Source organism: Chamaea fasciata, unplaced genomic scaffold (genome assembly GCF_029207755.1).
Source record: "Chamaea fasciata isolate MVZ Bird 193981 ecotype frontalis unplaced genomic scaffold, bChaFas1.0.hap1 SCAF_28, whole genome shotgun sequence".
Classification (NCBI taxonomy): domain Eukaryota; kingdom Metazoa; phylum Chordata; class Aves; order Passeriformes; family Sylviidae; genus Chamaea; species Chamaea fasciata.
The window spans coordinates 1043076-1070743 of NW_027094113.1; the positions used below are offsets into that span (position 1 = coordinate 1043076).

Consider the following 27668-nt stretch of genomic DNA (forward strand, 5'->3'; position numbering starts at 1 on the left):
GTTTTGGGCCCCTCATGACAAGAAGGACATTGAGGGGCTGGAGTGTGTCCAGAGAAGGGAAGAGAGCTGGGGAAGGGGCTGGAGCACCAGGAGCAGCTGAGGGAGCTGGGAAAGGGGCTGAGCCTGGGGAAAAGGAGACTCAGGGGGGACCTTCTGCCTCTGCACAACTCCCTGACAGGAGGGAGCAGCCAGTGGGGAGGTTGGGCTCTGCTCCCAGGGAACAGGGACAGGATGAGAGGAAACAGCCTCGAGTTGTGCCAGGAGAGGTTTGGGTTGGATGTTGGTAAAATTTCTTCACTGAAAGGTTTGTCTAGCCCTGGCACAGGCTGCCCATGGCAGTGGTGGAGTCACCATCCCTGGAAGTGTTTAAAAAACATGTGGATGTGGCACTTGATATGGTTTAGTGGTGAACATGGTGGTGGTGCTGCTGAGTTGATGGTTGGACTTGAATTTATAGGGCTTTTTCCAACCTGAATGATTCCATAATTCTATGATCCATGAGGCCAGAGGGTCTGAGGGTCTCTGTATGTATCCAGAGACAAGGTTGTTTCACTGCTGTGGGACTCATGGAATCCTTCTCTCCCTCCTTCCTCTTTGTTGCTGCTGTCTGGGTGTGTTTGTCGGTGCCCTGTTTGGCTGCAGACCATCAGCAATGTGCTGCTCCAGTACGCTGAGATCATCTCCAAGGATTTTGCCTCGTACTGCTCCAAGGAGAAGGAGAAAGTGGTGATGTATCTCCCTGTCCATGTGTCCCCACATGGTGACCCCAGCTGTCACCTCAACCCCAGGGTGGGTCGGTCCCTTCCTGATGGCAGTTCCTGGCATGCTGCCAGGGTGGCTTCTGTGCCATCCCTGTCCTTACGTCCCCCACTGCAAGGTGGGAGGGTCCTGGGGCTGTAGGCAGCTGTCCCAGCCATATTTATTGTTGCTGACCCCCCTCTCCATCCCACCCCTTCAGCCCTGCATCCTGATGAACAACATCCAGCAGCTCCGTGTCCAGCTTGAGAAGATGTTTGAAGCCATGGGTGGGAAGGATGTGAGTTATGGGGGGTTCCGGGAGGGAGCCCTGGGGGGGTTGGATCATCCCCTTCCCCCCAGAGGTAGCCCCTTGCCCAGTTCCCCAGAGCTGGGAGCAGACCCATTCCACACTCCTGCATGGGATCACGCTGTCCTGCCCGATGGCACCTGCTCTCCCACAATATCAGACTGGGAAGGGGATGCCCTGCCCAGGGATGCATTTGGGAAGCAGAAACTTCCCTGAGGGCTGGTTCAGGGACCTTGTCAGCTTCAACAACCTATCTGTCCTGCAGCTGGACACAGAAGCCAGCGATATCCTCAAGGAACTGCAGGTGAAACTTAACAACGTCCTGGATGATCTGAGCCGAGTCTTTGCCACCAGGTACAGCTGGGTGAAGAGGGCAGGGGCAGTGGGCAAAGGAGAGGTCTGGGGGTCCAGAAGCTGTGGCTGGGGCCAGGCTGGGGGCTCTGGGGGGGGATATGCTGAGCTGCTTGTGTGTTTTGTCCCCAGTTTCCAGCCACACATCGAGGAGTGTGTGAAGCAGATGGGTGACATCCTGAGCCAGGTGAAGGGCACCGGCAACGTCCCCGCCAGCACCTGCAGCAGCGTCGCGCAAGACGCTGACAATGTCCTGCAGCCCATCATGGACCTGCTGGACAGCAAGTGAGTGTGGGGACAACTGGAACCCCACCCTGCCCCTCCTGGCCTCGTCAGGCAGTGCGAGGGACCTGTAGAGTCAGGGTGACATGGGAGGGGTGGCACGTGGGATCCTCCAGCGCTGTCTCCTCTGGGCAGTCTGACACTCTTTGCCAAGATCTGCGAGAAGACGGTGCTGAAGCGGGTGCTGAAGGAGCTCTGGAAGCTGGTGATGAACACCATGGAGAAGACCATCGTCCTACCCCCACTCACAGACCAGACGGTGAGTGATGGGGAGGGGGACCAGGGACCCTGAGACACAGGTGACTGACTGGGGCCAGTGTGGGATATTGCTGGCACGTGAGAGGGTGGGGACTTCACTGACATCTCCAAAGACATGTCCAGCTCCTGGCCAGGGAAGGGATGGAAGAGAGATAGGTCATCCTTGCTCCAGGACCTTCTTGGTTGCCTTTGCCAAAGGACCTTCCTGCCACCTCCATTGTGGCTTGAAGAGGGGGCACTGGCTCTTTCTTATCCATCCTTCCCTCAGAGCTGGGACAGCATCCCATGCCATACTCATCCACACTGGCTGTGGGCATGGCTCCCTGAGCCAGGAGGTGAATCCAGAGGCTCCTGGAGTGTGGGGAGACGCTGCCTATTGGCCTTGCTGAGGGGCTAGGGGTTTCATGAGGATGTGGGGACATATTCCCCAGCAGAGCTGAGCTTTCCTTGCTCCTGGGGGGTTTAGAAAAGCAGAGCAGACCCAGGGAATGGTCCCTCTCTGAGTCTCCATATTGCATTGCTGTTTGTATGCTCCACCCTGCACCTGAAGCTTCCTGAGGTGGTTCCTTCAAAGTCAGGCAGGAAGGGAAGTTCTTGACACTGAGTGCTCCTGACCAGCCACACACCTGTTCTTGTCACTCTTTGGTGGCTTTTGTCACTGTTACAAAGCTGGGCTCAGGCTCTTCCTTGGAGTTCCTGGAGCTGTCAGCCTTTATGTCACCTTTCTGGGGCTGTGGAGCTCCTGTGCTGTGTCTGTGAGGGACAGCACAGTGGTGACATGTCAGCCCTCAGTGGTGCCACCTCACTGTCACCGTGTCATAGCCCTGAGCTTGACTCAGGCCAGCCCCACATTTCTCCCAACTGGGCTCACACACCTGGGCCAAAAGTGGCCAAATCTCGTAGGAATGCTGGTGCCACTGAGTCCCAGTCCTCATCCCAGTCTCTTTCCAGCCGTGCTCGGGAGACAGTGGGGCCTGCACTAGGGCAGAGGAGGGGGCATGGACATGTGGCTCTGTTGGGTGATTTCCCTGAGGGCAGACAGTCCCTGGAGAAAGATGTGCTGGGACTGGTCCCTCAGGCAGGGGACATCCTGCCCAGGTGTCCCTGGGTGCCAGCCTGCAGGGTGGCCAGACAGGTTGGCGGTTTGGGGGTCCATGTCAGAGCCGAGTGCCGAGTGGGGTCCCTGGAATTGAGCCCCCCTGGGGCAAAGCCCCCCCCTGCAGTCAGGAGGGACTGGGCAGGTGAGGATGGGGCCCCTCGGGGGCTGTGGAGGCCTGCGGTGCAGTGGCAGGGCAGTGACACTGAGTGCTGTGCATGGGGGGTGGGGGGCAGCCAGGGCTGGCACTGGGGAGGATGGAGGAGGCGAGGGCTGACACTCACGTCACGGTTGTTCTCTCCAATTGCTCCTCTCGCCTCTCAATGGCAGATGATTGTAAGTACGGCAGCTCCCTGTCTGTCTGTCTGTCTGTCCGCTCTGTGTCGGTCCTGGCCTCGCCGGTTCTTGTCTTGTGTGGCTGCCCGTGCCCTGCCCACACCCTCCTCCGGCTCCTGACCTGGTCCAGCTCCTGGCCCCCACCCCTGCCTGGCACTGGCTCCTGGCCGGCACATGCCAGCGGCCCCTCCGGGATGTGGTGGGTGGAGAGGTGTTGGATTGGCAGTGCCGGGACGTGGGAGGGACCAGGGGAAGTGATGGGGTGGGAGGGGACGGTGCTGGCAGCGCCGTGTCGTCGGAGGCTGCCGAGCCAGGGCTCCGTGCTGAGCGGAGAAATACCGCGGGAGGCACGAGCAGGGAGCGGTGCGTGCCTCGAGTCAGGGCTGCCCTTCCTTTCCCTCGTGCCTCAGTTTCCCCTCGAGGCCCTGGCTGGGGTCTGGCTGTGGTGGGGATGAGGGCAGAGGCTTCCCCTGCCAGGAGGAAGAGGAGGAGGCGCTCCGGGGGACGCGGCGGTCCCTGGCCCGGGTGCTCGGTGTTGCGGCAGGCTGCTGGGCACAAGTTGTGAGGCTCTTCCCTGGTCGGGGTATGACCCTGGGAACCTGGACTCCTGGTTCCCTTCTTGGCCTCGCTGCTGGGTCCTTGCATGGCTTTGACTGAGCAGTTTCCTTCTGTCCTCTTCTGACCAGTCTGTGGCTGTGGGTTTGTGCCCCTGGGGGCAAGGGAAGGGCGTCCGTCCCCAGCCCTGCTGTGACTCAGGCACCTGTGCAGGAAGAGCAGTGGGAGCCAGCTGCTGGGTGCTGGTGCCAAACGCTGCAGGAACAAACACCCCTGTGCTGTCCCCCAACATCTTTTGCATCCAACAGCAGCATTTGGGGTGGCCTTGGGGGCGGCCTGGGGCTGAGTGTCCCCTCAGACCTCATGAGGACCTCATGGGGACCTTGTGGGGACCATGTGCCAGCTTTGCTGAGGCTCTGGGGGACAGAGCAGTGTCAGCTCTGTGTGGTACAAGCTCCTCTTGTTTACCCATTACCCTGTGCCAGGACCAGAACCCTCCAAGCCCTTCTTGGCCCTACCTCTGCTGCTTGTTCTTTCTGAGGCTTCCCAGCCAGCTGACTCCATGCTCCCCTCTCCTGATTCCAAGGGTCCACCCTGCGAGCTGAGTTCATCCCCTCAATGGCACTGCTGCCTCATGTCACAGTTTCTCTTGCCTGGGTCAGTGTGGGGTTGCCACTGGGCCCAGCCCTGCACAAACCAGAGCTCCGCGTGCCAAAGCCAAATCCCAGCGACTCCATCCCTGCTCCCTCCCTGGTGCTGGGAGCACCTGCCAGAGCTGAAGCAGGATGTGTGGGGGCACCAGAGCTTGCCCACACACAGCTGGATCCTGTATTCCAGCGAGGATCATCCCTCATGGATTCAGCATCTCTGTATCCCAGCAAGGATCATCCTCGTAGATTCAGCATCCCTGCATCCCAGCAGTTTCCCAGTGTGAGGACAAGTTCTCCAGCAGTGCAACATCCTGCTTTCCAGTGGGGATCCAGCACCCTGATGACACCAGGCCCTCACTGAATATCCTGATGGGGGCCAGTCCCCCACTGGCTGTCCTTCAGGAACTCGTGATGTCTCTGCCATCTGTGCCCCTGTGTCCTGTCCCATGCTGTCCCCCCCACCCCACACTCAACCTCTGACATTGCTTCTACAGGGCACGCTCTTGAGAAAACATGGCAAGGGGACAGAGAAGGTAAATAGCTGTGGGCTCCGTGTGTGTCACTGCCCCAGGGCCACACTCGTGGTCTCACACCCGCCTGCTGTGGAGGTCCAGGCTTGTCCGTGCTTCCTCTGTCGTGCTGTCTGGATGTGCTGTTGCCTGCGTGGTGTTGTGGTGAGGTGTGCTGTGCTGTGTGCTGGGGACAGCCCCAGTTCTGTGTGTCCCCGGGGTAGGGAGTGGGGGCTCTGTAGTGTTTAGTCCCTGTGAGGTGGATGTGAGGTGTCACCCATCCCCATGGGAGACACTGCTCCACAGCCCTCAGCCCCAGCTGCCTGGCTGGGATGGCGAGGGGTTTGAGACCTCATGCATGGGAGACTCTCCACACAGCCCCATGCCACTGTGGGGGGCTCAGGAAGAGAGGAGCCCCCATGCTGGGCCATGCTGAGCACAGCGAGGGCCCCGGGGCTGCTGAGATCCCCCGGATCTCTGAGCCTGCTCCCCCTTCCTTGCGGAACCCCAGCCCTGCTCCAAGGGCTTTCTCCAGCACATGGGCTCTTGCCCTGTCTGGGGGCTCCTCGCCACAGGGTGGGGGCCCAGCAGTGACCCCAGCCTGCTCCCCAAATCCTGGTTCTTGGGAAGAACCATGCCAGCATACATCTGGGCAATGCCTGCGGCTCCCCCTCCTCTCCTGGGGGACACTGGCTCCTGCCCAGTTTGCTGAGTGTGCTGGGTGAGCTGATTCCCTCTGATCTCCCAGCCCCGCATGGGGTGGGGAGCAAACATGCCCGCCCTCAGAAGAGACCTGGCACACTCATCACAGCTTCACCAGCGCGGCCATGGGGCTGAGCCTTTGCAGCTGTGAACTGGTGCCGAACCAGCAGCACCGGTGGAGAGCTGGGCAGAGCCAGAGGAGAGTACAGGGCCAGAGCCCTCATGGCTGGGGGATGTGGGGGTCTGGAGCGGCGGCCGAATGCCGCTGAGGCCACCAGTAACTGTCCCTTGCTGTTCTCTTCCAGAGCAGGGTGAAGCTGCCCAGTCACACTGAAGTAAGGACATGGCTCTTCTGCTCCCCACTTGGCACTGCTCTCTCCCCTTCCCTCCTCCCTGTCCCTTGTCCCTTGTGCTCTGGGTTGGGGGCTCCCAGCTCAGTACAGTGTCCTGTCATGCTCTGTTTTGGGGACACTAGTGTCCCCAGTTCTCAACCTGTCCACTGACCGGGGGAGATAGGAACAGTAAGGTTGGAATTAATGGGACAGAAGTGGGTGGGCAGAGGGGTGGACACAAAGGGTTAATGGGGGCATATAAAATGAGGGCATGGAGGGGGCAGACCCCTGCAGAAGGTACTGGTTAATGGGAGAGGTGCTGAGGTTTCTGTGTTGGGAGGGACCGGATCTACTGGTGCTGGGAGAGAGAAGGTGGTGGAGGTCTCTGGGCCCCAGTTTATCCAGTTGCATTTGCACACTAGAGGAGCTGAGGAGGAGAGCTTGTGCTCAGCCCAGTCAGAGGTGCTAGCCCAGGGCAGTGAGTGGGATCTGCCCATCCAGGGGGCTGCTGTGCCCGTGGACCCCATGGAATGGCTCCATGGCCCCTGCCATGGTGGGGGTTCGGGTCAGGCAGAAGCAGCCCGCGTCTCCCACCCGGGGGACTCCCTGGAGTGCCAAGGGGCTGGGAACCTCCCTGAGACTGGGCAGGGCTCCGTGTGGCCGGGGGCTGTCTGGTGGCTGTGGGGTACCAGCCACATCCTCCCCCTGCCTGCTGTCCCTCGCACTCACTCTCTGCTCCCACCGTGTCCGATGTCCAAGTGGTCAGTGCTGTGCTGTGCCAGGCCCTGCTGGATGCAGGAGCAGGTGCTTGGAGCACAGGAAGCAGGATGGGGCTCTTGGGCTGAGCTGCTTGTGCTGAGCAGAGCATGAGGCCCCTGACCCAGGGGTGATGTCCTGCCCTGGGGTCCCCAAGCCTACATCCTCACAGCTGTGCTGAGAACTCTGGCTGAGACGGGGGCTGCCAGCCTGGTCCCTGTGTCACCTTCCTGGCTGCTGTCCCCTGGAGCCTGGAGGAGCCCCTGGAACTGCAGCAAGCTTCTGGCACAATGTGCCCAGCCTGGCCATGCCACCCCCAGCCCGGCTGCTCACCGGGGCTGTCCCTGTCTCTTTGCTCTCTGCAGGGCACACAGATGATTTTCAACGCGGCCAAGGAGCTGGGGCAGCTTTCCAAGCTGAAGGTGAGGGCTGAGGGGCTGGGCTGGGGGTCACCGAGCTGCAGGTGAGGGCTGGGGGTACTGGGGTGCTGGGTTGCTCTCTGTTCTAGGGTGGGTGCCAGTGCCACTGGCACTGCCAGGTGCTGCCAGGACCCCACCACTGCCCCCTTGCTGGCTTGGCTGGGCTGGGCTGGGGGCAGCAGGGTCCTGGTCCTCTACTTGAGAGCAGGGTTTGTGTTCCCCAGGACCACATGGTGCGTGAGGAAGCTAAGAGCCTGACCCCAAAACAGTGTGCTGTGGTGGAGCTGGCACTGGACACAATCAAGGTGAGGGCACTCTGGCGCGTTGGCAGTGCCCCCGGGGCTCTGACCCTGAGGCCCACAGGGAGCACCAGGCGAACCCTCACAGAATTGCTGAGCATCCTGAGGTCTTTCCCCCTCCAGCAATACTTCCATGCCGGCGGTGTGGGGCTGAAGAAAACGTTCCTGGAGAAGAGCCCTGACCTGCAGTCGCTGCGCTATGCCCTGTCCCTCTACACCCAGGCCACAGATCTCCTCATCAAAACCTTTGTGCAGACCCAGTCGTCACAGGGTAGGACAGGCTGCCTTGGCCCCCACTGGGCCCTCATCCTCCTCAGGGCCTTGGCTGCCCTGTGGCCAGGACCCACCTTGGCTCTGTCCCAGTGGGGCTGGGGGTCCCAGCCAGGCTCACGGTGGGGGAGAGATGGGTGGAGAAGGAAGGGCTTTTTCCTCCTGTGCCTTGCAGGTGAAGAGGGGCCGTGGGTGCCCAGCAGCCTGGCACTCCCCAGTCCCCCACCAGCAAGAACAGTGGGTCCCCAGTGCCACCAGGGCATTGCTGGACTGGCATGGAAATGGGTCCTGTGGGTGGGGGTAAGGTCACCCAAGTGTCACAGTGTTTGCCCCTCTGGATGGCCCCAGACACCCAGCACAGACCAGTCACAGGGTTCACAGGATCCAGATGTTGTGCCAGGGCCTGTCCTGGGCATGCTGGGTGCCCAAGCCCCTGATCTGGGCTCTGGGTTGCTGGGGTGCAGTGCAGGATGCTGGGCAGCTTCCAGGGCAGGATCAGCCCTCAGCTCTAAATGCTGCCCTTTATTCTGTCCCTTGGCTGCTGGAGGAGGGCCCTGAGATGCTCAGTGGTGGTCATGGGCCACCGCAGGGTGCCCCAGCCAGGCTTGTCTGCGTCCTCGGGGAGTGGGACGTGAGTTTGCTGTCCGTGAGTCTCCTTCAAGGGACGTCTGTCCTGTCTGTGCCTCCTGTGCCAGCCGTGTCGGGGGTGTGGGGTTGGGTCTGACGGGTGCCAGCACCCCTGGGTGTACCCTGTCCCCAGGAGCCCACACTTGGAGCTGGGGGTGCCTGGCACTCCTGTGTCGCTGCAGTGTTGTCCGGGTGCTTGGCCGTCAGTCTGTCTGCGAGATCTGATCTCTCTTTCTCTTTGTTCCCCCTCCCCCCCCCCCCACTGTTCCTGTTTGCCACGCACGTCATCTCCTCCCTCCTCTCTTCTTCATCTCCTCCTTCCTCTCTTCATCTCCTCCCTCCTCTCTTCATCTCCTCCCTCCTCTCTTCTTCATCTCCTTCCTCCTCTCTTCTTCATCTCTTCCCTCCTCCCTTCTTTTGCATCTCCTCCCTCCTCTCTTCGTTGTCATCTCCTTCCTCCTTCATCTCCTTCCTCCTCTCTTTGTGTACTCTGTGCCGTGTCTCTGTCTCTTTCTCTCTCCTTCCCACTAGTTCATGGTGGGAAAGGGATTAGGTTTACCCTTAGTGAAGAGGTTTATCCTGAGAAGGGTACGTGTGCTACTCGCCCGCCCCTGCACCTGCCTGCCGCCGGCCTGGGCTAGTAACAGTCCCAGCACCGCGGGCTGGGGTGGCCTGGGGACCCCCCCCAGCATCACTGGCCTTGGGGACCCCCAGAATGGGCAAACTGCCACTCCCAGGGCTGCTTTGGGGGGGGGATTAAGAGGAATTGTGCTCGGCCTTATTGGCCACCCCCAGAGCGGGTCGGGGGCTGTCCCCATGGGAACGGGAGTGTCTGCCCGCACGCTCTGGGCACCCCCCGTTGTCCCCAGCACTGCTGCCCAGGGGTGGGCACCCACCGTGACCTCCCCCTGGGACATGTGGCCATGCCATATCCTGTCCCCTTCCTGCCCACCCTGCTGCCCTAAGGACCATTACTAGCCCTGCTCCGGCGTGCTCCGTCTGCCTGTCCTGGGGTGCAGGGAATGAGCCCCCCACGGGCCCTGCTTGGCCTCCATCACACCCCGCTGGGGGCCGGGGCTGCACCCCCGCTTGGCCTTCCATGCCCAGACCCCCCTTCCCACCCGCCATCGCCTCCATCCCGACTCAGCATGCGCGGGCGGGGCGGGGGATGGAGGGGAATGTGCCGTCACCAGCCTCGGCCCGGCCGGGCACCCGTGGGGACATGTCCTCCTTCCACTGCTATTCCCACCCTGAGAGCTTACCACTGAGCCCTGGTGGATCTCCGTGGCCCACTCAGGCCCACAGAGCCTGTCCCTCTGCCTTGCACCCCCATCCTTCACCCATGGGTGCATGCACAGCTCTGGGGTGGCATGGGGTGGGCTGACCTGTTGGCCGAAGGTCACGCAAGGTCCCCAGGCTCGGGGACCCTTGGGCTTGATGTGGTCCCTGGGATGGAGGGGTACGAGGGGGTGGGTCAGCCTCGAGACACTGGTAGGGCTGTGGCTGCCCTGGCCGGGTTCCTCCTGCCCAGTGCTGTGCCCATGACACTGTTACCCTCCACGGCCAGAGCACGGGGAGCTGTGCCACTGTCCTCTGCCCCTCACTCCTGCTTGGGCAAGGGGGGGTTCACAGGGGTGGGATGGCAGAGTAAACCTGCTGCTGGGGGTGTCCTGCCATGTCCATCACTGCTGTGCCCACAACCCTTTGGGACGCACCCTAATGCCCACCCCTTTCCATCCCACGGTGACCTGCCTCCTCAGTGGGTTGGTGTTGGGCAGGGCATGCCAGGAACATTGGGAAAACAGACCCTTCCATCTCCTCTTTCTGTCACAGGCTCTGGCGTGGATGACCCCGTTGGGGAGGTGTCCATCCACGTGGAGCTCTTGACCCACCCCAGTGGCGAGCACAAAGTCACCGTCAAAGGTGGGTTCTGCTGGCCAGGGTGCCGGGGTGTGGAAGGTGACAATGCTCCCTGAGCCTCACCTGTCCCCTCCTTGCAGTGGTGGCTGCCAATGACCTCAAGTGGCAGACCTCGGGCATCTTCCGGCCCTTCATCGAGGTCAACATCATCGGGCCCCACCTCAGTGACAAGAAGAGGAAATTTGCTACCAAATCCAAGAACAACAGCTGGGCCCCCAAGTACAACGAGAGCTTCCAGTTGTGAGTGGCACCATGGGCCGGGAATGTGGGCACAGGCTGGGGGATGTGTCCCCTGCATCTGGGACCGCCTGGGGTGTGCCAGGGAGTTTACCCATCCCCGATGGGATGTTTCATGTATTTTCTCATTGGTAAAAGCGAGGAGGGGGGAACAGGAGTAAAAAGGAAAAGGCTTTTCTAGGGGTGGGATTGGGGACAGCAGCCTTGTAGGGTCTGTTAGACGGCCGGGCTAGGGGTGAAGTGTGACCCCATCTGCCAACACTGCCTGTCCCTTGCTCCCCCTCAGCACGCTGGGGACGGAGACAGGCCCCGAGTGCTACGAGCTGCAGGTGTGTGTGAAGGATTACTGCTTCGCCCGGGAGGACCGCACCGTGGGCATCGCTGTGCTGCAGCTCCGGGACATCCTGCAGCGCCCCGGCTGCGCCTGCTGGCTGCCCCTGGGCCGCCGCATCCATATGGACGACACCGGGCTCACCGTGCTCCGCATCCTCTCCCAGCGCAACAACGACGAGGTGGCCAAGGAGTTTGTCAAGCTCAAGTCGGACACACGCTCGGCCGAGGAGGGCAGCAGTTAAAGTCCTTTGGCCCCCCCAGCCCTCGCCTCCCACTCCCGGCCCCCTGACAGAATCCTCTAGCCGTGTATAAGCCATAGGAGTGGCCGCAGAGGAGTCGCTGCCCCGGCCCTGGGGAGGGGGTGCTGTGGCTGCAGTGACAGACCCTCCCCTCCCTCCCCGGCCCCGCTGGCTGGGTGGCAGCGGTGCCGAGCACAGCCAGGCCCCCATCACACCCCGCAGGAAGGTGCTGGGATGGGGCGGGCTGCAGGGAGGGGCTGGAGCCGAGCCTGGGTGAGGGGGGCATTCCGCCCTTCCCCAGCCTGTCTGAGACGGAGGAACCCCGGTGGCCCATCCCTGAACCTCCACCGCCCCACCCAGCCCCAAACCTCACCGAGTGACACAAGGAAAGGGCTGTGGAGGGTGTGTGTGTGTCTCGTGCCATGTGCGGGTGTTGGTGAGTGGCTGGCACAGCGTGAGGGCCCCTTGTCCCCATCCCTGAGCGTCGTGGTGTGTCCTGAGGGCAGGGCAGCTGCCAGCCCTGAGCACATATGTGTACATATGTAAATACCTGTACATACAGGGCAGCTGGACAGGCTGTGTCTTGCACCTGGAAGGGCTATTGGGGCTGTTGGGTTGACGGGTGCAGCCCCCACGGGCCCTGCACAGGGTCCCCTCCCTGGCTGGCAGCAGCATCACCAGGGTCGGGAGCAGCAGGTAGCAGCCCCCGGCCCATATCCTGTCTTCCCTGCCTTGCTGCCACCGTGGGCTACCCCACTGCCCCCCACAAGGTGCCAGGGCTTGGGGAGACAGGGTTGGGGGCACCAGAGCAGAGGGACTCATTCCTCTTTGCTCTGGCCAGTGGGGACCAGCATCCCTGAGCAGTGCAGCCCATGGGATCTCCTTGGCGCAAGCAAAACCATTCCCACCCCGCCCCAGAGAAGCCCTCCCTCCAGTCCCCCAGTAAGCACCAGTTCTGTGCCCCCCAGTTCCCCAGTGAGCACCAATTCTGTGTGCTAAGTGGTGTGCATGTCTCGTGCGAGTGCCTGGGAGGCCTGCGTGTGTGGTGTTGGGGTGGCCACCCCAGCTGGCCAGTTTGCCCCGAGTCCTGGGGCAGACAGAGGCCTCATGACCCCACAAGTCAATACAGCTCTCTCAGCCCCCTCCCATCCCAAAACAGGGTACCCCGACTGGCCCCCACGCTCCTCTGCCTAGAGCGTTTGCCTGGGACCAAAGGGTTTCACTTTGCTCTCTGGTTTCTGTTCAATGTTTACACCCTTTTTCTACCGGCTGCTCCTGCACAGCCAGGCTGGGGCTCGGCCCCGCAGCCCGACCGTGGTGCCCCTGGCCCTGTGCCCCCTCCCCTCTTTGGCATGTGATTGAACTGACCAATTCTGCTCCTGTAGCACAGTGTCACCGATGCCTGTGTGTCTGTCCCGCCAATGGCGGCGGCTCCCATGGATGCATGACAGTGAGATGTTTTGCACTATTTTGAATTTTTTGGGCTCTGTAAAAATATTTTATTATAACTGACATTAAAAAGCACACCCTTCACTGTGGCTCCTGTGGGGACTTGAGAGGGGACAGGCACCTGGGGGCTTCCCAGCCCCACTCCCACCCCAGTACAGCATTTCCACCTTTAAAGGGAAAACCAGAGATATTCAGCCTCAAGGATAACCAGCTCCAAGGATAACAAGCTCCAAGGACCAATAGCCCAGGGATGATCCCTGTTGTCACTCGGCCTCCCTGCGGGTGCCCTTGCAAAACCAAGGATAGGTGTTAAATGGAATCACAGGAACACCTAATCCTGAAATATCCTGAGCTGGAAGGGACCCACAAGGATCATCAAGTCCAGCTCCTGGCCCTGCACAGACCCCCCAACAATCCCACCCTGAGCATCCCTGAGAGCGTTGTCCAAACGCTCCTGGAGCTCTGGCAGCCTCGGGGCTGGGACCATTCCCTGGGGAGCCTGGGCAGTGCCCCAGCAGCCTCGGGGGGAAGAACCTTTCCCTGAGTTCCATCCCAAGGCCTGACACAGCTCCAGCCCTTCCTGGGCTCCTGTCCCAGAGCAGAGCTCAGCCCCTGCCCCTCTGCCTCCCCTCGGGAGGAGCTGCAGAGCTGGGACAGACGTGTCCTGGGAGGTGACACTACTCCCAAGCAAAATGCTGATAATTTCCAGGCATGGGAGTGATCAGGGACAGCCAGCACAGCCCCATGGAGGACAAACCCATCCCTTGCTGGTCTCATGGCCTTCCATGATGGGATGACTATATCAGCAGATAAAGGATGAGCTGTTCATGGCACCTGCCTGGACTTCTGCGGGGCTTTTGACACAGTCCCTCAAAACATTTTCCCTCCTAATTTGGATTGATGTGGGTTTGATGAATGCAGGGCCCTGATGACCTACAGAGAGAGCTGGGGCTGTTCCTGGGCTCCGCCAGAGTCCTGCTTCACCCTTGAGAATTGTGGGGCTGCCACCAGGCTTTGCTGGAATCATGGAATGGCTTAGGCTGAAAGAGACTTTAAAGCTCAAGTCCAACCTCAGCCTTGTTCCTGGGCTCTTGTTTTTTTCCAGTGATCCTTGATGGGCACACCCTTTTTTGAGGTTCTCTAGATTAATTAATTAGCTTTAATCATCATAATTTCACATGGGGCTCCTGTGCCTATGTGAAAAGAGAGCAGAGGGTCTCTGGGAGGCCACAAGCTGTGTCCCTGCAGCCCAGCGGGGTTTACGGGGAGCAGAGATGCACCTGCAGCCCCTGGAGGACCCTGAGCAGAGCAGAGGGATGTCCCCTGAGTGGGCTCTGAGCCTGTGCAAGGGCTCTGCTAGGACAGGCTCCTGGCAGCACCTGAGGCTGGAGCAGCTCATGCAGAACCTCAGGGATTCATCCATGGTGGAGTCTCCTGAAGGGCTGCCACCAATGGGAGGAACCTCACAACTAGAGAAGAGGAAGAGGAGGAGGAAGGAGCAGCAGAGACAAGGGCTGATGGACTGATCACAACCCCATTTCCCACCCCCCTGCACAGCTGTGGAGGAGGAGGTGGAGAATTTGGGAGGGAAGTTGAGCCTGTAGAGAAGGGAGAGGTGGGGGGAAGTTGTTTTATGATTTACTGTAATTTCCCATGATCCTCAGAGGAGTTGATTAACAACAATTTAAACAATATAATCATTTAGGCACCAGCTGCCCACTGTGCGCAGGACAACAGATATAGTCCATGAGATAGTTGCCCTCAAAACCCTGTTCAGCAAGTCCAAGTGAAGCTCTGAGTGAGCCTGGTGGCCTCTTGGTCTGTGAGCTCTGGGATGCAATGCTGGGCACTGGAAAACTCAAACCCACCTCAAGTGGGAAATGGTGTCCGTCCCAGCCAGCAGGACCTGGTGTAACCAAGCTCCTTCAAGGCTGGAGAAGAGAAGGCTCTAGGGAGACCTCAGAGCCTGTTTAGTGCCTAAAGGGGCTCCAGAAGAGCGGAGAGGGACTTTGTACAAGGGCCTACAGGACAGGACATGGTTTCCTGCTGCCAGAGGACAGGATTGGCTGTTACTGCTGCGTCTTCCCACCATCATATCTCACCTCAGTCACAGAGTGGAAAATAGTTGGGTTCTTGAATTTAAATTCGAGTCCCTCTGAGCCCTGACTCTCATGACACTTCATCCCACCACGTTCATGCACCTCTCAGTCCTGAGGTTCCCAAAGCCATTATAGCTCAAGACCGGGACACAGCATTTCCAGGAGTTCATCTACTCCTGAAATAGATCCTGTTTGTGAGGAAAGGGGGAGGCTTGGCTTCAAGAGATACTGCAATTCCTTGAGAGAGGATGCTGTGGGACAGTGTTTAACTGGAACTGCACAGGTGGTTCAGGGAGGAGTGTACAATTCTTTGCTCCTTCTCAAGAGATGCCAAACTGTGATTAACTGCACCAAACCTTTCTAGAAACGCTCCTGTTCCAGCTGGTGACATTACTCCTGCCAACGCTCCTAACCCTAAGGCTGAGGACTTAAAGTCTGCATGACATCAGCTAAACCAGGTCATTCAAATAAATCCTCCCTGTCTTGACAGGAAGCAGGTAAGTCTGTTCCAAGCCTGCTGACCACCCTTTCTCTAGGGGCTAAGGAGCTCCCCCCACACCTCCCTCCCTCCTTAAATTCCCTCCCAGCACCCTGCAAACAACCTCAAGGCCAGAGCTACACGCAAAGACTTTTATTACCTTCAAAGGGTTAAAAGGTGGCCAAACAACCCAGTGAAAACTCCAAAGGTGCTGAGCCCCCACCCTCATGGCCTTCCCAAACTTCAGAGGGTTCAGACACCTCAAAATGGGACACTGGCAGCAGGCCAGGGGCAGCCCCAGGCCCGGAGGTGGCCAAGGCCGGGTTCAGGGTCTCAGGGATGTGGAGCTCATCCAGGTGCAGCGGGGAGGTGGTGGAGGGCAGCTGCACAGGGAATATGTGGCTGGTGTCCACCAGGAGCTGTCAGGTCCCTCCCCTGGTCCTGCTGCTGCCTCTGTGGGGACAATGGTGAGATGGGGACTGCCCCAGTGTGAGAGCAGCCACGGAGGGCAGCCCCCCAGGCTGCTAAGGACGCGAGGGCTGACGTGCTACTCCTGCCCCATGGCCGGGCTGTACGCCCAGAGGATCTTCACAGCCTGGAGGAGGACAGGGACAGGGACGGGCTGGGCACGTCCTGCCGTTTCTGGGTACAGCGTGGTCCCCATCCCAGCGCAGCCAAGGAAGGGGATGCCCGGAGGCTCCAGTTTCCCTGCAGGCCCTCACCCTGTGGAAGGTCCCCGCAGGTTCGCACAGTCCTGCTCCAGGTGGGCATATTTCTGCAGCAGGTGCCAGCAGCGCTCCTGCTCCTTCTGCAGCTCCCCCTGCGGCCTCTGTCTCTGCTGCGCCGCTCGTGGGGACGGACGCAGCACACAGGGGAGACAGCCACACCGGGACCCCTCGGAGAGGGGATGTGCAGAGGCACACCGAGCCTGCAGGACCTGCCCGTACCCAGGGGATGAGGGGGTCAGAGCACCCCTTTTACCTTCCAGATCCTGTGACTGCTCCAACCTGTGCTGGATCGGGGCATCCTCCTCCTTCCCAGCTGCAGCTTCACAGCCTCCATCCCCACCCAGCACTGCAGGAGGGCAGAAGGGAGGTAGAGCCTGAGCCCTGCCCAGTGGGCTCCCTCCAGGACCACTACAGGCTCCCAGGAGAGCCCTGCGGAGCCCCAGAAGAGCAGGAGAATCCCCCAACACACCTGCCTAAGCTGCTTGACCTCCTGGCCCAGGCAGCTGTGCCTCTCCAGCTGTGCCAGCTGCTGGACCTGGACAGCACGGGCCATGTCCTCCTGCAGCTGCTGCATCTCATCCCACAGGCACTGCGGCTCATGGGCATGGGCAGCTGTGAGCCCTGAGAGCTGCTCCTGCAGCTGCTGCTTCTCTGGGGCCTGAGGTGAGGGCCACAGCTGATGCCGTTTGATTTTGCCTTTTTTTTTTTCTTTCTTATGTTTTCTGAATTTGTCACATGTATATTTGTTACTCTGTAGCCTATTGTATTACTAATTAGTCTCCCCAGTACTTTTCCATGGCCTTTCCCTAACCAGAAAGACAAAACAAATTCCAGAGCTCCAAGCCCCGGGAGGTGCAGGGCTGCCATGCTATCTTGGTTCTTCCTGGGAAGCAAGGCCAAGAACAACTTTTTGGGATACATTTTCACGGACAAAGTACAGCCAGTGCTGAGTAGGGGCCTCCAGAGAAGGGGTTTGACTGGGGGAGAAACTGAATCACCACTCGTCCTCCTAATTGGTGCTTTTTATCAATTATGCTAATTTCCTAAACCCTATAAATATGTACTCATCCCTGTGGGGTTGGGCTTTTGTGGACATCTTTCCATAACTGCCTCTGAAGGCCTTTATGATGGAATGGAGAAAATCCATTATCTTGAGTTTCATTTCCAGGTTGGGAAAAAGGCAACAGAGCATCAGGCAGGGCTGGGAACAGGGGCAGGGACACATCCCCATGTGTCACATCACTGAGAGCCCTGTAGACTCAGAGGCTGCCCCTCTGTAATGAGACCCCATTTCCCACCATCTCTTTGGAGTTCTGAGCCTTGTACTCCCCCCCCACAGAGCTCAGGCCTGGGAGAGCAGCTCTCCCTGACCTGCCACCCCCATGGGCTCTAAAGCCATGGCAAAGCTCCTGTGAGTGTCCCTTCCCTTCCCCACCTCCAGCAGGATCACCCTGCCCTGTTTCCTCCAACTCCCAGACAGGATCACACCACCTCCCTCGTCCTCCAGAGACACCCCCAGAACTGGAGCAGTGACAGAGCAGAGAATCCCATATGGTGAGAAGGGATGCTGCCAGCAGCGGCAGCAGCAGAGTGGAATGTGTCACAGCACAACTGTCCCCGGCACATGACACTGCTGCAAGGCTGCCCCCAGGAGAGTGCCCCCCCCCATTCCAATGCCACCACGGAGCACAGAAATCCAGGAATAAAGCCCAGAAGCACAACTTCTCCTGGGGACCCACGTCAGGCAATCAGCTCCTGTCGCAGGCCCAGGAGGCAGCTGGGACAGGGCGGGGTTACAGGTGGTCAGCACAAAGCACTTGGCCCTGCACCTGGGGCCCAGCAGCTCATCCAGCCTGCACTGCAGCTGCGTCACCTTCATCTCCACGCATTTGTGCAGCTGCTTTTAGTGCTCAGCGGGGACAGCGCCTGGGGTCACCGCAGCCTTGCAGTGCCACATCACCTGTGGGGACAGAGACAGGGCAGTGGCACCACTGGCAACCCCAGAGGGGACCCGGGCACCCCCTGCCCTGCTGGGCTCTCCTCTCAGCAATGGCACCGGGCAAAGGCCTGGATGGTGACGGTGGCCAGGTGCAGGAACGAGTGCTGGGCCAGGACCATCCACAGGGTCTTCTGCAGCACCATGGCAGCCCTGGTGCTCCACAGCACCCTCACAAGCCGGCAGGGAGGGCAGGGAGCTGGGAAGGGAGCCCAGAGCCAAGAGGGGGAACAGCGAGCTGGGCAGGAGGTGGCAGAGCCTGGAGGGGAAACAGAGCTGAGGAAGTGGTGGCAGAACCCAGAGAGGAGGTGGCAGAGCCTAAAGAGGAAACAGAGCTGAGGAAGGAGTGGCAGAGCCCAGAGAAGGGACAGCAAAGGCTGAAAGAAAGGGCAGAGAGCAGGGCAAGGGGTGGCTCCCTGGGCAGAGGGAGGACAAAGCCCTGGGCAGAGCCTGCACGGGGTCACCCGTGTCAGAGCCCAGCCCAGAGCCGGCAGCACTGCCATCTGTCCCCAGCCCTGTCCCTGCTCACCTGCAGGAGCCGCAGGCACAGCACGGCCCGTGGAGCCGCCCGAAGCGCCGCCGAGCCAGCCAGCCCCGCAGGTGCCCTGGGCTGGGCACAGCTCCTCCGGCACGGCCAGCCCGGAAAAACACCTTGCTCTTCACACGCTTGTACTTGCTGGCGTCCGGCAGCAAAGGGACAGTCAGCGCCAGGACAGAGCGCTCCCCAGGCTCCTCCGAGGGGGATCCTTCCCAACCAGCCTCCCTAGAGGCAGAGCTCTTCCCCAGCTCACCCATTTCTGTGCCTCACTGTGCACCAGCACACGGGGAAAAGCACCTGCAAGGGATACTCTGGTGCCACAGCTGCATCCCCAAAGCAGGACCTTTACTTGAAGCAATCTCCCAAGGGCACTGCTGCAGATCTGCTTCATGTTGGTGTCCTTCAGCTCCTCTCTGCTCACCAGAGGCCTGTACCTCTCCAAGAACTCCTGGTACATCCATCTGCGGGGTCAGAGTGGGGTCAGAATCGTCATGGCTGGAGAGGGGGAAGCGCCCAAGGTGCTGCTGGGGTAGGGGATCCCTGGAGGGGTATCCTGAGGCGCTGATCTGGATGGTCTCCAGGACCCCGGAGCTGCTCCACTACTTGCCTGGAGTCAAACCTGGGGCACAGAGGGGCTGATCCAGAACAGGTCTTGACCAGCTGGGCACACCACAAACCGTGCAGGGCAAGAGGGACAGGAAGGCACCACCAGTTTTCCCATCGCTCCAGCCAGGAACTCACACAAAGGGCTGTTCCCGCTGTTTCCCACTGCCGGGGTTGATGCAGCAGATGTAGTGGGGGTGATGCTGCCCAGCTCCTCCATCAGCCGGCTCAGGGAGGCTTTGAACTGCAGGGGGCAAGGCAGGGGAGGCTCAGGGCCAGCAGAAACCCCCGGGGGCTCAAGGAGGTCCACAGGGCACACAGAGCTCCCGGTGGGCCAGCACACCTTCCCTCCCTCCCCCCTCCCTGGCTGGACGGGGACTTCTTGCTCTTCGGCTCCTGGGCAGGGACTGTGGCCAGAGCAGCTGGGCCACCTGACCCTGCGGGACTGCAGGGACATGGGGACATCCCCATCCTCCAGGAAGAGCTCAGTGAGGAGGGCAGACTGCCCAGAGAGAGCTGTGAGAGCCAGGCAGTCCCTGCAGAGCCGCCACCGAGAGCCACAGCCCCAAAACCCACCCACCCAGAGACACAGCCCAGATGTGCTACATCCAGCTGTGCCCCACCTGCACCCTGCCCCAGGAACAGCCTGTGCACCTTCTCAGGTGAGCTCAAGAACCTTCCCAGCCGCTCCTTACCTACTGCCAGGTGCATGGAGGGTGGGAGGGAGAAACAACAGACATGGAAGCAGCAAAAACCTTAAAGACTCTAAGCAGGGACATGGCCAAGGTGGATCCCAAAACGGGGACGCCAAAACAAGGGGAATGAAACGGGGAGCACCCACAGCTCATAACACACACAAATGGCTGGAGCTGTGTCAGGCCTTGGGATGGAGCTCAGGGAAAGGTCCCTCCCCACCGAGGCTGCTGGGGCACTGCCCAGGCTCCTCAGGGAACGGTCCCTGCCCAGTTCCCATTTTCCCATGGGAAAGGCTGCCAGAGCTCCAGGAGCATGTGGACAATGCTTTCAGGCACAGGCTGAGATTCTTGGGGTGTCTGTGCAGGGCCAGGGGCTGGACTCGATTGCTGTTGGTCCCTTCTCACCCAGGATATTCAAGGACTCTGCTCCCAGGGCACCCTGGCCAAGGCCAGCTCTGCATGGGGCTGGCACACAGGGATTTTCCTCCTGTCTTGTCAGTCCCTCTCAGGCTCCCACAGCCCAGCCAGGCTTTGCCTGCTCAGCACCTGCCCAGGGGATCTCACCTGGCTGGCTCACAGCAGCCCCACCAGCTCCTTGGGAGCAGCATCCCTGTTCTTCTCCACAAACCCATCACACTGGTATTCCACCTGGCAGGACACAACACCCACACCAGCCTCAGCCTGCAGCTTCCCAGACCAGTTTGGTGCAGAGCTCTGCTTGGACACCGTCCAAGCACTTGGGAAATGTCCGTGCAGGAGTCAGAAGTGGTGGTGGCCACACTGCTCCTCTTGCCCTGCTGCAAGGCTGCTGAGGGGAACCAGAACACAGTTTCCATAGTTTTACCCTCAGATAAGGAGTTTCAGCCCAGCAGGATCCACCTCCCACCCTGGGAGGATGCGGAAGGTGTCACCATGATCTCCAGACGGGACCATTGCGTGGAGCCTCTCCCCAGCCCACCCCACCCACAGCATTCCTTACCTTTCCAGCAAAGTGGGAGACAGTGGAAGCATCCATGGGCCTCCTGGGCTTCTGGAGCTGCTGAGGTGGGTCTGGCAAAACTTCTGGGCCCATCTCCCATCACTGCCTTGAGGCATCTGAAAAGCAAATGGGTCGGAGGGGGCAGTGGGGGGGTCTGGGTGTTCACAGCAGCTGGCTCCCAGCAGCCCTCACCCACCTTGCACTCCCCATTCAGCAGGTCCAGGCTGGCCCTCGATGAGCTCTGGGCACAGCTGGCTGTCATGGAAGTTAACAAACACCCAAGGGATCCCCTCAGTCACATGCTCCTCCTGATTCAGCTCCAAGATGTGCTGGAAGGCAGAGACAGGAAATCAGGAGTGGCCAGGAGGGGACAAAGGTGCTCAGCCTCCAAACAGCAACTTAATTTCTATATGACCCCTGAGCAGCCCTTTCTGTGGAGCACTTTGGGAGAGAGCAGGGACTGCGCTGAGCCCTGGGCTTGCAGGGTCTGAAGCACAGCCACGAAGGAGACAGAGCACAAAATCAGCAGGGACATGCAAGGCCCCCCCTCAGAGGCTCACAGCAAAGGGACACACCTGGGGACACCCCCAGGTGATACCCACCAGGTTAAAGAGCTGCTGGAGCTTCTCGTTGGCGTAGCTGCTGCAGAACTGCTCAAAGCCCTTGTGCTTAAACATCTCAAAAACCTGTGGGCAGCAGAGAGCAGCGTGATGCACCTCCCAGGCAGAGCCACCTCAGGCACCCAGCTGTCCCCACTGCAGGGACAGGCACAGCTGTATCCCAGCTGGAGCAGGACCACGATCAAATTCTTCCAGGCAGCCCAGGAGAGCGGAGCTGCTCTTACCCATTGATGTCCAGGATGCCAGTGGAGGTGTGGTGACCCTTCAGTGACCTCCTCACCATCCAGCTCAAGGCCTGTCTGTACATGTGCTTGGCCAGGGCACCCCGGGAATCCAGCGCCTGCTGCCTGGACTTCATGAAGGTCTCTCCAGCAGTGACCAGCTTGACCATCACCATGCCCAGCAGAGCACAGAACAGCCCCAGGGCCTCGCTGTCTGGCTGCAAAGGGCCAGTCCTGGTCACTGAGGCCTGGCCTGGCTGCAGCTCTGGGGACAGTTTGGGGTGGCATCAGGTCCTCTCCCACCTCCACGACACAGCTGTCCCCACGCCGGTGCTGCCCTCTGATCACGACGTTGCCCAAGTGCAGGATGGCAGCCAAGATGCTCAGACCCGGTGACACCTGCAGGGGCAGCAAGGGAGGGGTCCCTCATGTCTACACACATGGGGGAACCCAAGGCTGCCCCACATCCCACAGAACAGAGGGATGGAATTCCCAGTAAACAGCCAGGCTCCCCAGCACACGGATCTCTGGCCCCAGCACTCCTTCCCCAGGGTCAGGGTGAGGACAGGGGGACAGCCAGCCCTGGGGACGGGCCTGCCCACCCCTGCACAGCCAGGACCTCACCCAGGAGGAGCAGGGAATGCCTGGTGCTCTCCAAGTCCTCAGCGTCTCTGGTGCTCTGGGCACTGGGGCATTGGCCCTGGCAGGTGTGGAAGGACCCTGCCCCACCTGTGAGGGACACGTGTCAGGCCGGGACCCAGCACAGCCCTGTCCCGTGGGGATCCCAACCACTCTCCTCCAAGCCCTGAGCATCCAGCAGAAAGAGGACAGGGACAGATGGGATATTGGGCAGGAATTGTTCCCTGTGAGGCTGAGGGGGCCCTGGCACCGGGTGCCCAGAGCAGCTGTGGCTGCCCCGGGATCCCTGGCAGTGTCCAAGGCCAGGCTGAACAATGCTTGGAGCACCCTGGGATAGTGGAAGGTGTCCCTGCCCAGGGAAGGGGGCAGAAGGAGATGAGCTTTAAGGTCCCTCCCCAGCCAAATCATTCTGTGATTCTGCAATTATCATCAGCAGAGCCCCCTCCAGCGCCCAGCCAGCAGCTGGGAGGGCAGAAAGGGCTGGCACTGCCCAGCATGGGACAGGCTGGCAGAGATGGGGTCGTGGGGACATGTGGGGCACTCGTGGAGATCCAGGCCCTGGAGCTCGGGCAGGGTGGCCAAGACACAGAACTGGTAGAAGATGTGGTAGCTTGTCTCCTCTTTTGCCTGTGGGTGAACAAGAAAGTCACCCTGAAGTTACCGTGGGCCACGCTGCAGCGGCACTGCAGCCCCAGATTTGGGGGCAAGGGACACCTTTCCCTCTCCCAGCTGAACTCAGCACCTTTGGAGTCACATCCCCCAGGGATGCTCAGGAAGAACAACCTCCCACTCCAAGGACTGGGGCTCCCATTCAGCTCCACCCCTGTGCCACCCCAGAGACCCACCTGGGAGGTGACACAGGACTTCTTCAGCAGGTAGGTTTTGATAGTGGCCCCTGTGACATTCACTTGGACAAATCCAATCTCCAAGTACTTCCCAAAGTGGCTGCTGTTGCCGGTCCCGGTTGTTTTTGCATTCCCAAATGCCTGGCAAGCAGGGAGAGGTTTGAGACCTCCAGGTGCTCTGGGGGGGTTCAGTCCCTGCCTCTCATTTTCCAGGAAGGGAACAGATGCAGCCTCACACCAGGGAGCCAGGTCACGAGGAATGCAGGGAGAGGCTGCAGGGACACCCAGCCCTCCCCACGGAGAGTCTGGGCACGGGGGGTACCCACCTCCATGAGGGGGAGGGAGCCCAGGGCCTTCTCCTCCATGCTGGAGTTGCCTCAGCAGCCCCCGACCATGGTGGAGAACCTCATGGTGTACCTGGCTGACGCTCTCTTCCCTGCACCAGGCTCCCCCCTGGGGATGAGGGACCGGTTCTTCCCAAACCCGCTGCACAGGGACAGGGGAGGACACACCACCTCCCAGAGGGACCTCAGGGGCTCCCCTCTGCCCCCCGGGGGTGCTCCCAGGGGATTCTCTTCCCTCACCGTCTGCCTGAAGGCATCCTCCGCCACAGCAAAGACGTGGGGGTCGGTGTCCCCCAGCTCACAGCTGCACTGGGTGTCAATCGCCTCCTCCTCAGAGATGGGCAGCGGCTTGTCGGGGTCGATGGTGATGAGGATGGTGCCTGGAGGAAGAGGGCTGTGCCAGGGGGTGTGCCCAGGGCAGGGGGCAGGAGGGGGGCTCAGGGCTCACTGCAGTAGGTGTAGATGGAATTGGCCTGCAGGAAGCACCCCTGGAGTGAGCGCAGCACAGCTGGCTCGTGCAGGTGGCTCAGGGCCACCAGAGGCTGCAGAGGGGAGACAGCCGGAGCTCGATGGGGTAGGGCAGTGTCTGCAGGGATGGCAATGGAGCTGAAGGAGGGCTGAAAAGAGCTAGGCGGCCCCATGATAGCAGGATGAGGCAATGGGAGCAGCACAGCTTCTGTCTGCAGGCTGCACTTGAGCTGGTGATCACCAGGACTCCCACCCCAGCCTGGGACAGCTGAGCTGGAGGCCTTTCGGGAAGCCAGGGAGGAGCAGGAGTGAGGACCAGCTCCCCAGGCGGCCAGGGGACAACAGGGAACCCTGAGCCAGACACACTGCAGGCTCTGGGCACCTCCTCAGGCACCAGGTGGGCATGTCCAGCCAATGTGTGAGCCCCTCAGGCCTGCTGAGGAGCCCAGGCTAGTTTGGGGTGCAGAGTGAAGCATCTCTCTCTCCTGGGGATTGCTGACTACATGGGGGGCACGGGAGGGACCCACAGGGCTGCACAGCTCCAGCTTTACTGAGCCGTCTTCCAGGTGGGGGTGGAGAGCAGTGTCCCCTTCCTTGCAGCCTCTGGTTATTTCTGTCGCCCTCCAGACTTCGGTGTGGTAAGGGATCCCCAGCCAGGCACCCTGTGGGACACAGCAGAGAGAGGGTCCCTGCAGAGAGCCAGGGTCACGAGCCAGGGAAGCATCTGGCCACCGGCACTGGAGCCAGGTGTCACAGCCCTTCCCACAGCTCTCGCCGGGACAGGCAGCCCGGTGGCCAGGCAAGCCATGGGACCCAGCACCAGGTGTCTGTGCCCCACCCCTGAAGGACTTCACGCCTCCCCCACACCTGGAACAACCCTCTCTGGAGCCACCCCACAGGGAGTGAGCTGAGGATCCCATGCTCAGCACAAAGCCACAGGGGAAGAGAGGTGAAAACTGGGCCAAAAAGCCCCAAAGCCCTAGTACAGACACCAGTCAGCTGGCAGGAGAGGGAGCACCCGGCCCCAAGCTGGCACAGCTGAGCCCTGGGGACAGGGAACCTGCTCCTGCTGCCCCTGCTCCTGGCACAGGGGCCCATGGTCACACCCTGGGCATCCCTGAGAGTGTTGTCCAAACGCTCCTGGAGCTCTGGCAGCCTCGGGGCTGGCACCATTCCCTGGGGAGCCTGGGCAGTGCCCCAGCAGCCTCGGGGGGAAGAACCTTTCCCTGAGCTCCATCCCAAGGCCTGACACAGCTCCAGCCCTTCCTGGGCTTCTGTCCCAGAGCAGAGCTCAGCCCCTGCCCCTCCAGGGCCTGAAGGATCACCCTCTTTTGCTGGTTTTGCAAATTCAGGAATTGCAAATTTGGCTGAAGCAAACTTTTCCACGTCTTCAGCATCACTGGAGTCAATCACCCGAGCATTGAATAGGCCAGGGAGGGAGAAGGAAAGGCTGAGCTTCGGGTTCACATCCAAGAAATCCCCAGAGAATCTCAGAACATTCTGGGCTGAAAGGCACCTTAAAGGTGCCTCTCATTCCACTCCGTGCCGTAGGCAAGGTCACCTCCCACTATCCCAGGTTGCTCCAAGCCCCATCCAACCTGGACTTGGACATTTCAAGGACATAGGGATTCAAATCACTCTATGAACATGGAAGAGGTTCCTGCACCACCCAGGCCCAGGCTGCTGTTGTACATGCAGGGAGGAAGGGCCACATTTTTTGTCCCCTGGCTGTGGTGACCATTTCTGACATCCTGCTGCCTGCTCACGGCCCGTGATGGGCAGAGCTGGACTCGCTCCCCAGCCCCAGGGCAGAGCATGAGCAGTCGGCTGAGTCGGGCAAGCAGCAGCACAGGTGGGTGCTCAGGTGACACCAAACCCTCTTCTCACCTGTGTTGAGCCCCCTGCAAAGTGCTACAGACCACCAGGCTGAGCACCAGCACAGAGGTGAACCAGGGGACACCCAAGCCACCACAGCCCCTACAGCTACAGGGTGTGGAGCCCCCCAGGTCAGTAATGAGCTCCCCAGACCCACAGAAGGGGCAAAGCCCCTCCAGCTCCCTTCACAGCACCGTGGGTGGGACCTCTGAGCCCCTGAGCTGCGTGTACAGGTCCCTTGCAGCCTTGGGGTCCCTGGCAGCCACAGAGTGACCCCCCTGCTGCTGCCAGTCCTCCTGATGTCTTTTTCTCTGGCCCTAAAAATATGAATCAGACACAATTAGAGTGATAAAAGCGTACCTTTATATGAGGAACCTCAGGTGCACAAATTCATCAGGTAGAAAAGGCTGAAGACGCACACTGCACGTGGCCCGTGTACAGTTTTTATACTGTAGGATCTCAAACAAGAATCCTCCAATTAGAAAAGCGCCTGGTGCAGTAACTCCCCCAGTTCCTTGCAGGTTCCCCCCCTTAGGATAAGATCCAGGCCCTGTTTACAGAAGTAAGTCTCAGAAAGCTGGTTTCAGCCTTGGTTTCTAAGTAAAACCAAGATAGCACGAGGATCCTGGAAGTTGTTTTGCCTTTCTGCCTGGGAAAGGCGTGAAACTAAGCTACAATATGAAACTACAGAGCAACAACTATGTGTGTAAAGGATCCAGAGAATATGTAAAAGGAAAAAAGGGTAAACCCAAAAGGGCATCGCTCCCTCTGCCCCGCCTGCAGCCCTTTATGGCCGTTAATTGCCGCTAATTGGAGGGGGAGGGGATTATGTTCCTCGCCCCCCTTTACCCCCGTTCGGTCCCCCACCCCCTCCTGGGGGTGCTGGGGCTGGTCCCCCCGCGCTGCAGCACCACGAGATCCCTCCCAGCTCGGGCACCTCGATGACCCTGATTCGGGACAAGCCAAGGGTCCCCGTAAGAGGCACCCCAACACCTCACCGGGGGCATACAGAGAAGTCTCATCAGGCACCCCCAACACGGGACACCCCCAACTCTCATTCCCCTCGCACCTGGGACACCCCAAGGTCCCATCGTGGGCGGCCAAAGACCTCTCCTGTTTAGGATACCCCAAAAATGTCCTCATTGAAGGACACCTAGGGCCCCTCTAGGTCCCTCATGCAGGGCACCCCAAGGACCCCCAACAGCACAGCCCCCACTCCCCCCATGCCAGGGACTCCAGTAACGATGGAGAGCAGCCACCCTCGCACTGGTGCTGCTCCGACGCTTCTGGGTGTCCCCGCTGCCCACAGGTGTCCCTGTCCAGGCCCCCAGTGCCCATGGGTGCTACTCTCCAGGGGTGCCACTGTGTGCAGATCCCCGTTTGCCGTGGCCCCCAGCTGCCCGTGTGTCCCCACAGCCCTGGGTGCTGCTGTCAGCAGATCCCTGCTGTCCCCACACACCTGAGTGGCCCAGCCAGCCCCGCAGGGCCAGAACAAAACCCTGGTGACCCAGTGCCAAACAGAGGGTGGGTGCACCTGGGGACAGAGTGACAACGGGGTGTCCAAGTGGGGTGAGGGATGATGAGCATGAAGAATGGTTTGGGTTAGAAGGGACCTCAAAACCCATCCAGTCCCACCCCCTGCCATGGGCAGGGACACCTTCTACTGTCCCAGGCTGCTCCAAACCCATCCAACCTGGCCTTGGACACTGCTAGGAGTCCAGGGGCAGCCACAGCTGCTCTGGGCACCCTGTGCCAGGGCCTGCCCACCCTCACAGCCAACAATTCCTGCCCAATCTCCCATCCATCCCTGCCCTCTGGCAGTGGAATCCATTCCCTGTGTCCTGACCCTCCATTCCTTGTCCCCAGTCCCTCTCC

At 60.3% G+C, this 27668-nt stretch overlaps 1 protein-coding gene and 1 pseudogene across 1 annotated transcript in view; one reads left to right on the forward strand and one right to left on the reverse strand.

Moving 5' to 3' along the window:
* Positions 1-12749, forward strand: part of UNC13A (unc-13 homolog A) — a 37622-nt gene extending 24873 nt beyond the window's left edge. The window contains exons 31-44 of the mRNA XM_066205546.1: positions 643-726; positions 959-1036; positions 1311-1399; positions 1529-1681; positions 1814-1937; positions 3363-3368; positions 5068-5106; positions 6090-6119; positions 7238-7294; positions 7516-7596; positions 7714-7861; positions 10321-10410; positions 10488-10647; positions 10931-12749. Of these exons, the coding sequence (XP_066061643.1) occupies positions 643-726; positions 959-1036; positions 1311-1399; positions 1529-1681; positions 1814-1937; positions 3363-3368; positions 5068-5106; positions 6090-6119; positions 7238-7294; positions 7516-7596; positions 7714-7861; positions 10321-10410; positions 10488-10647; positions 10931-11219 (1428 nt within the window). The 3' untranslated portion in view covers positions 11220-12749. The remainder of the gene's footprint in view (positions 1-642; positions 727-958; positions 1037-1310; positions 1400-1528; positions 1682-1813; positions 1938-3362; positions 3369-5067; positions 5107-6089; positions 6120-7237; positions 7295-7515; positions 7597-7713; positions 7862-10320; positions 10411-10487; positions 10648-10930) is intronic.
* Positions 12750-18013: 5264 nt separating this feature from the next.
* On the reverse strand, positions 18014-24091 carry LOC136302092 (unconventional myosin-Va-like; annotated as a pseudogene).
* Positions 24092-27668: the final 3577 nt, after the last annotated feature.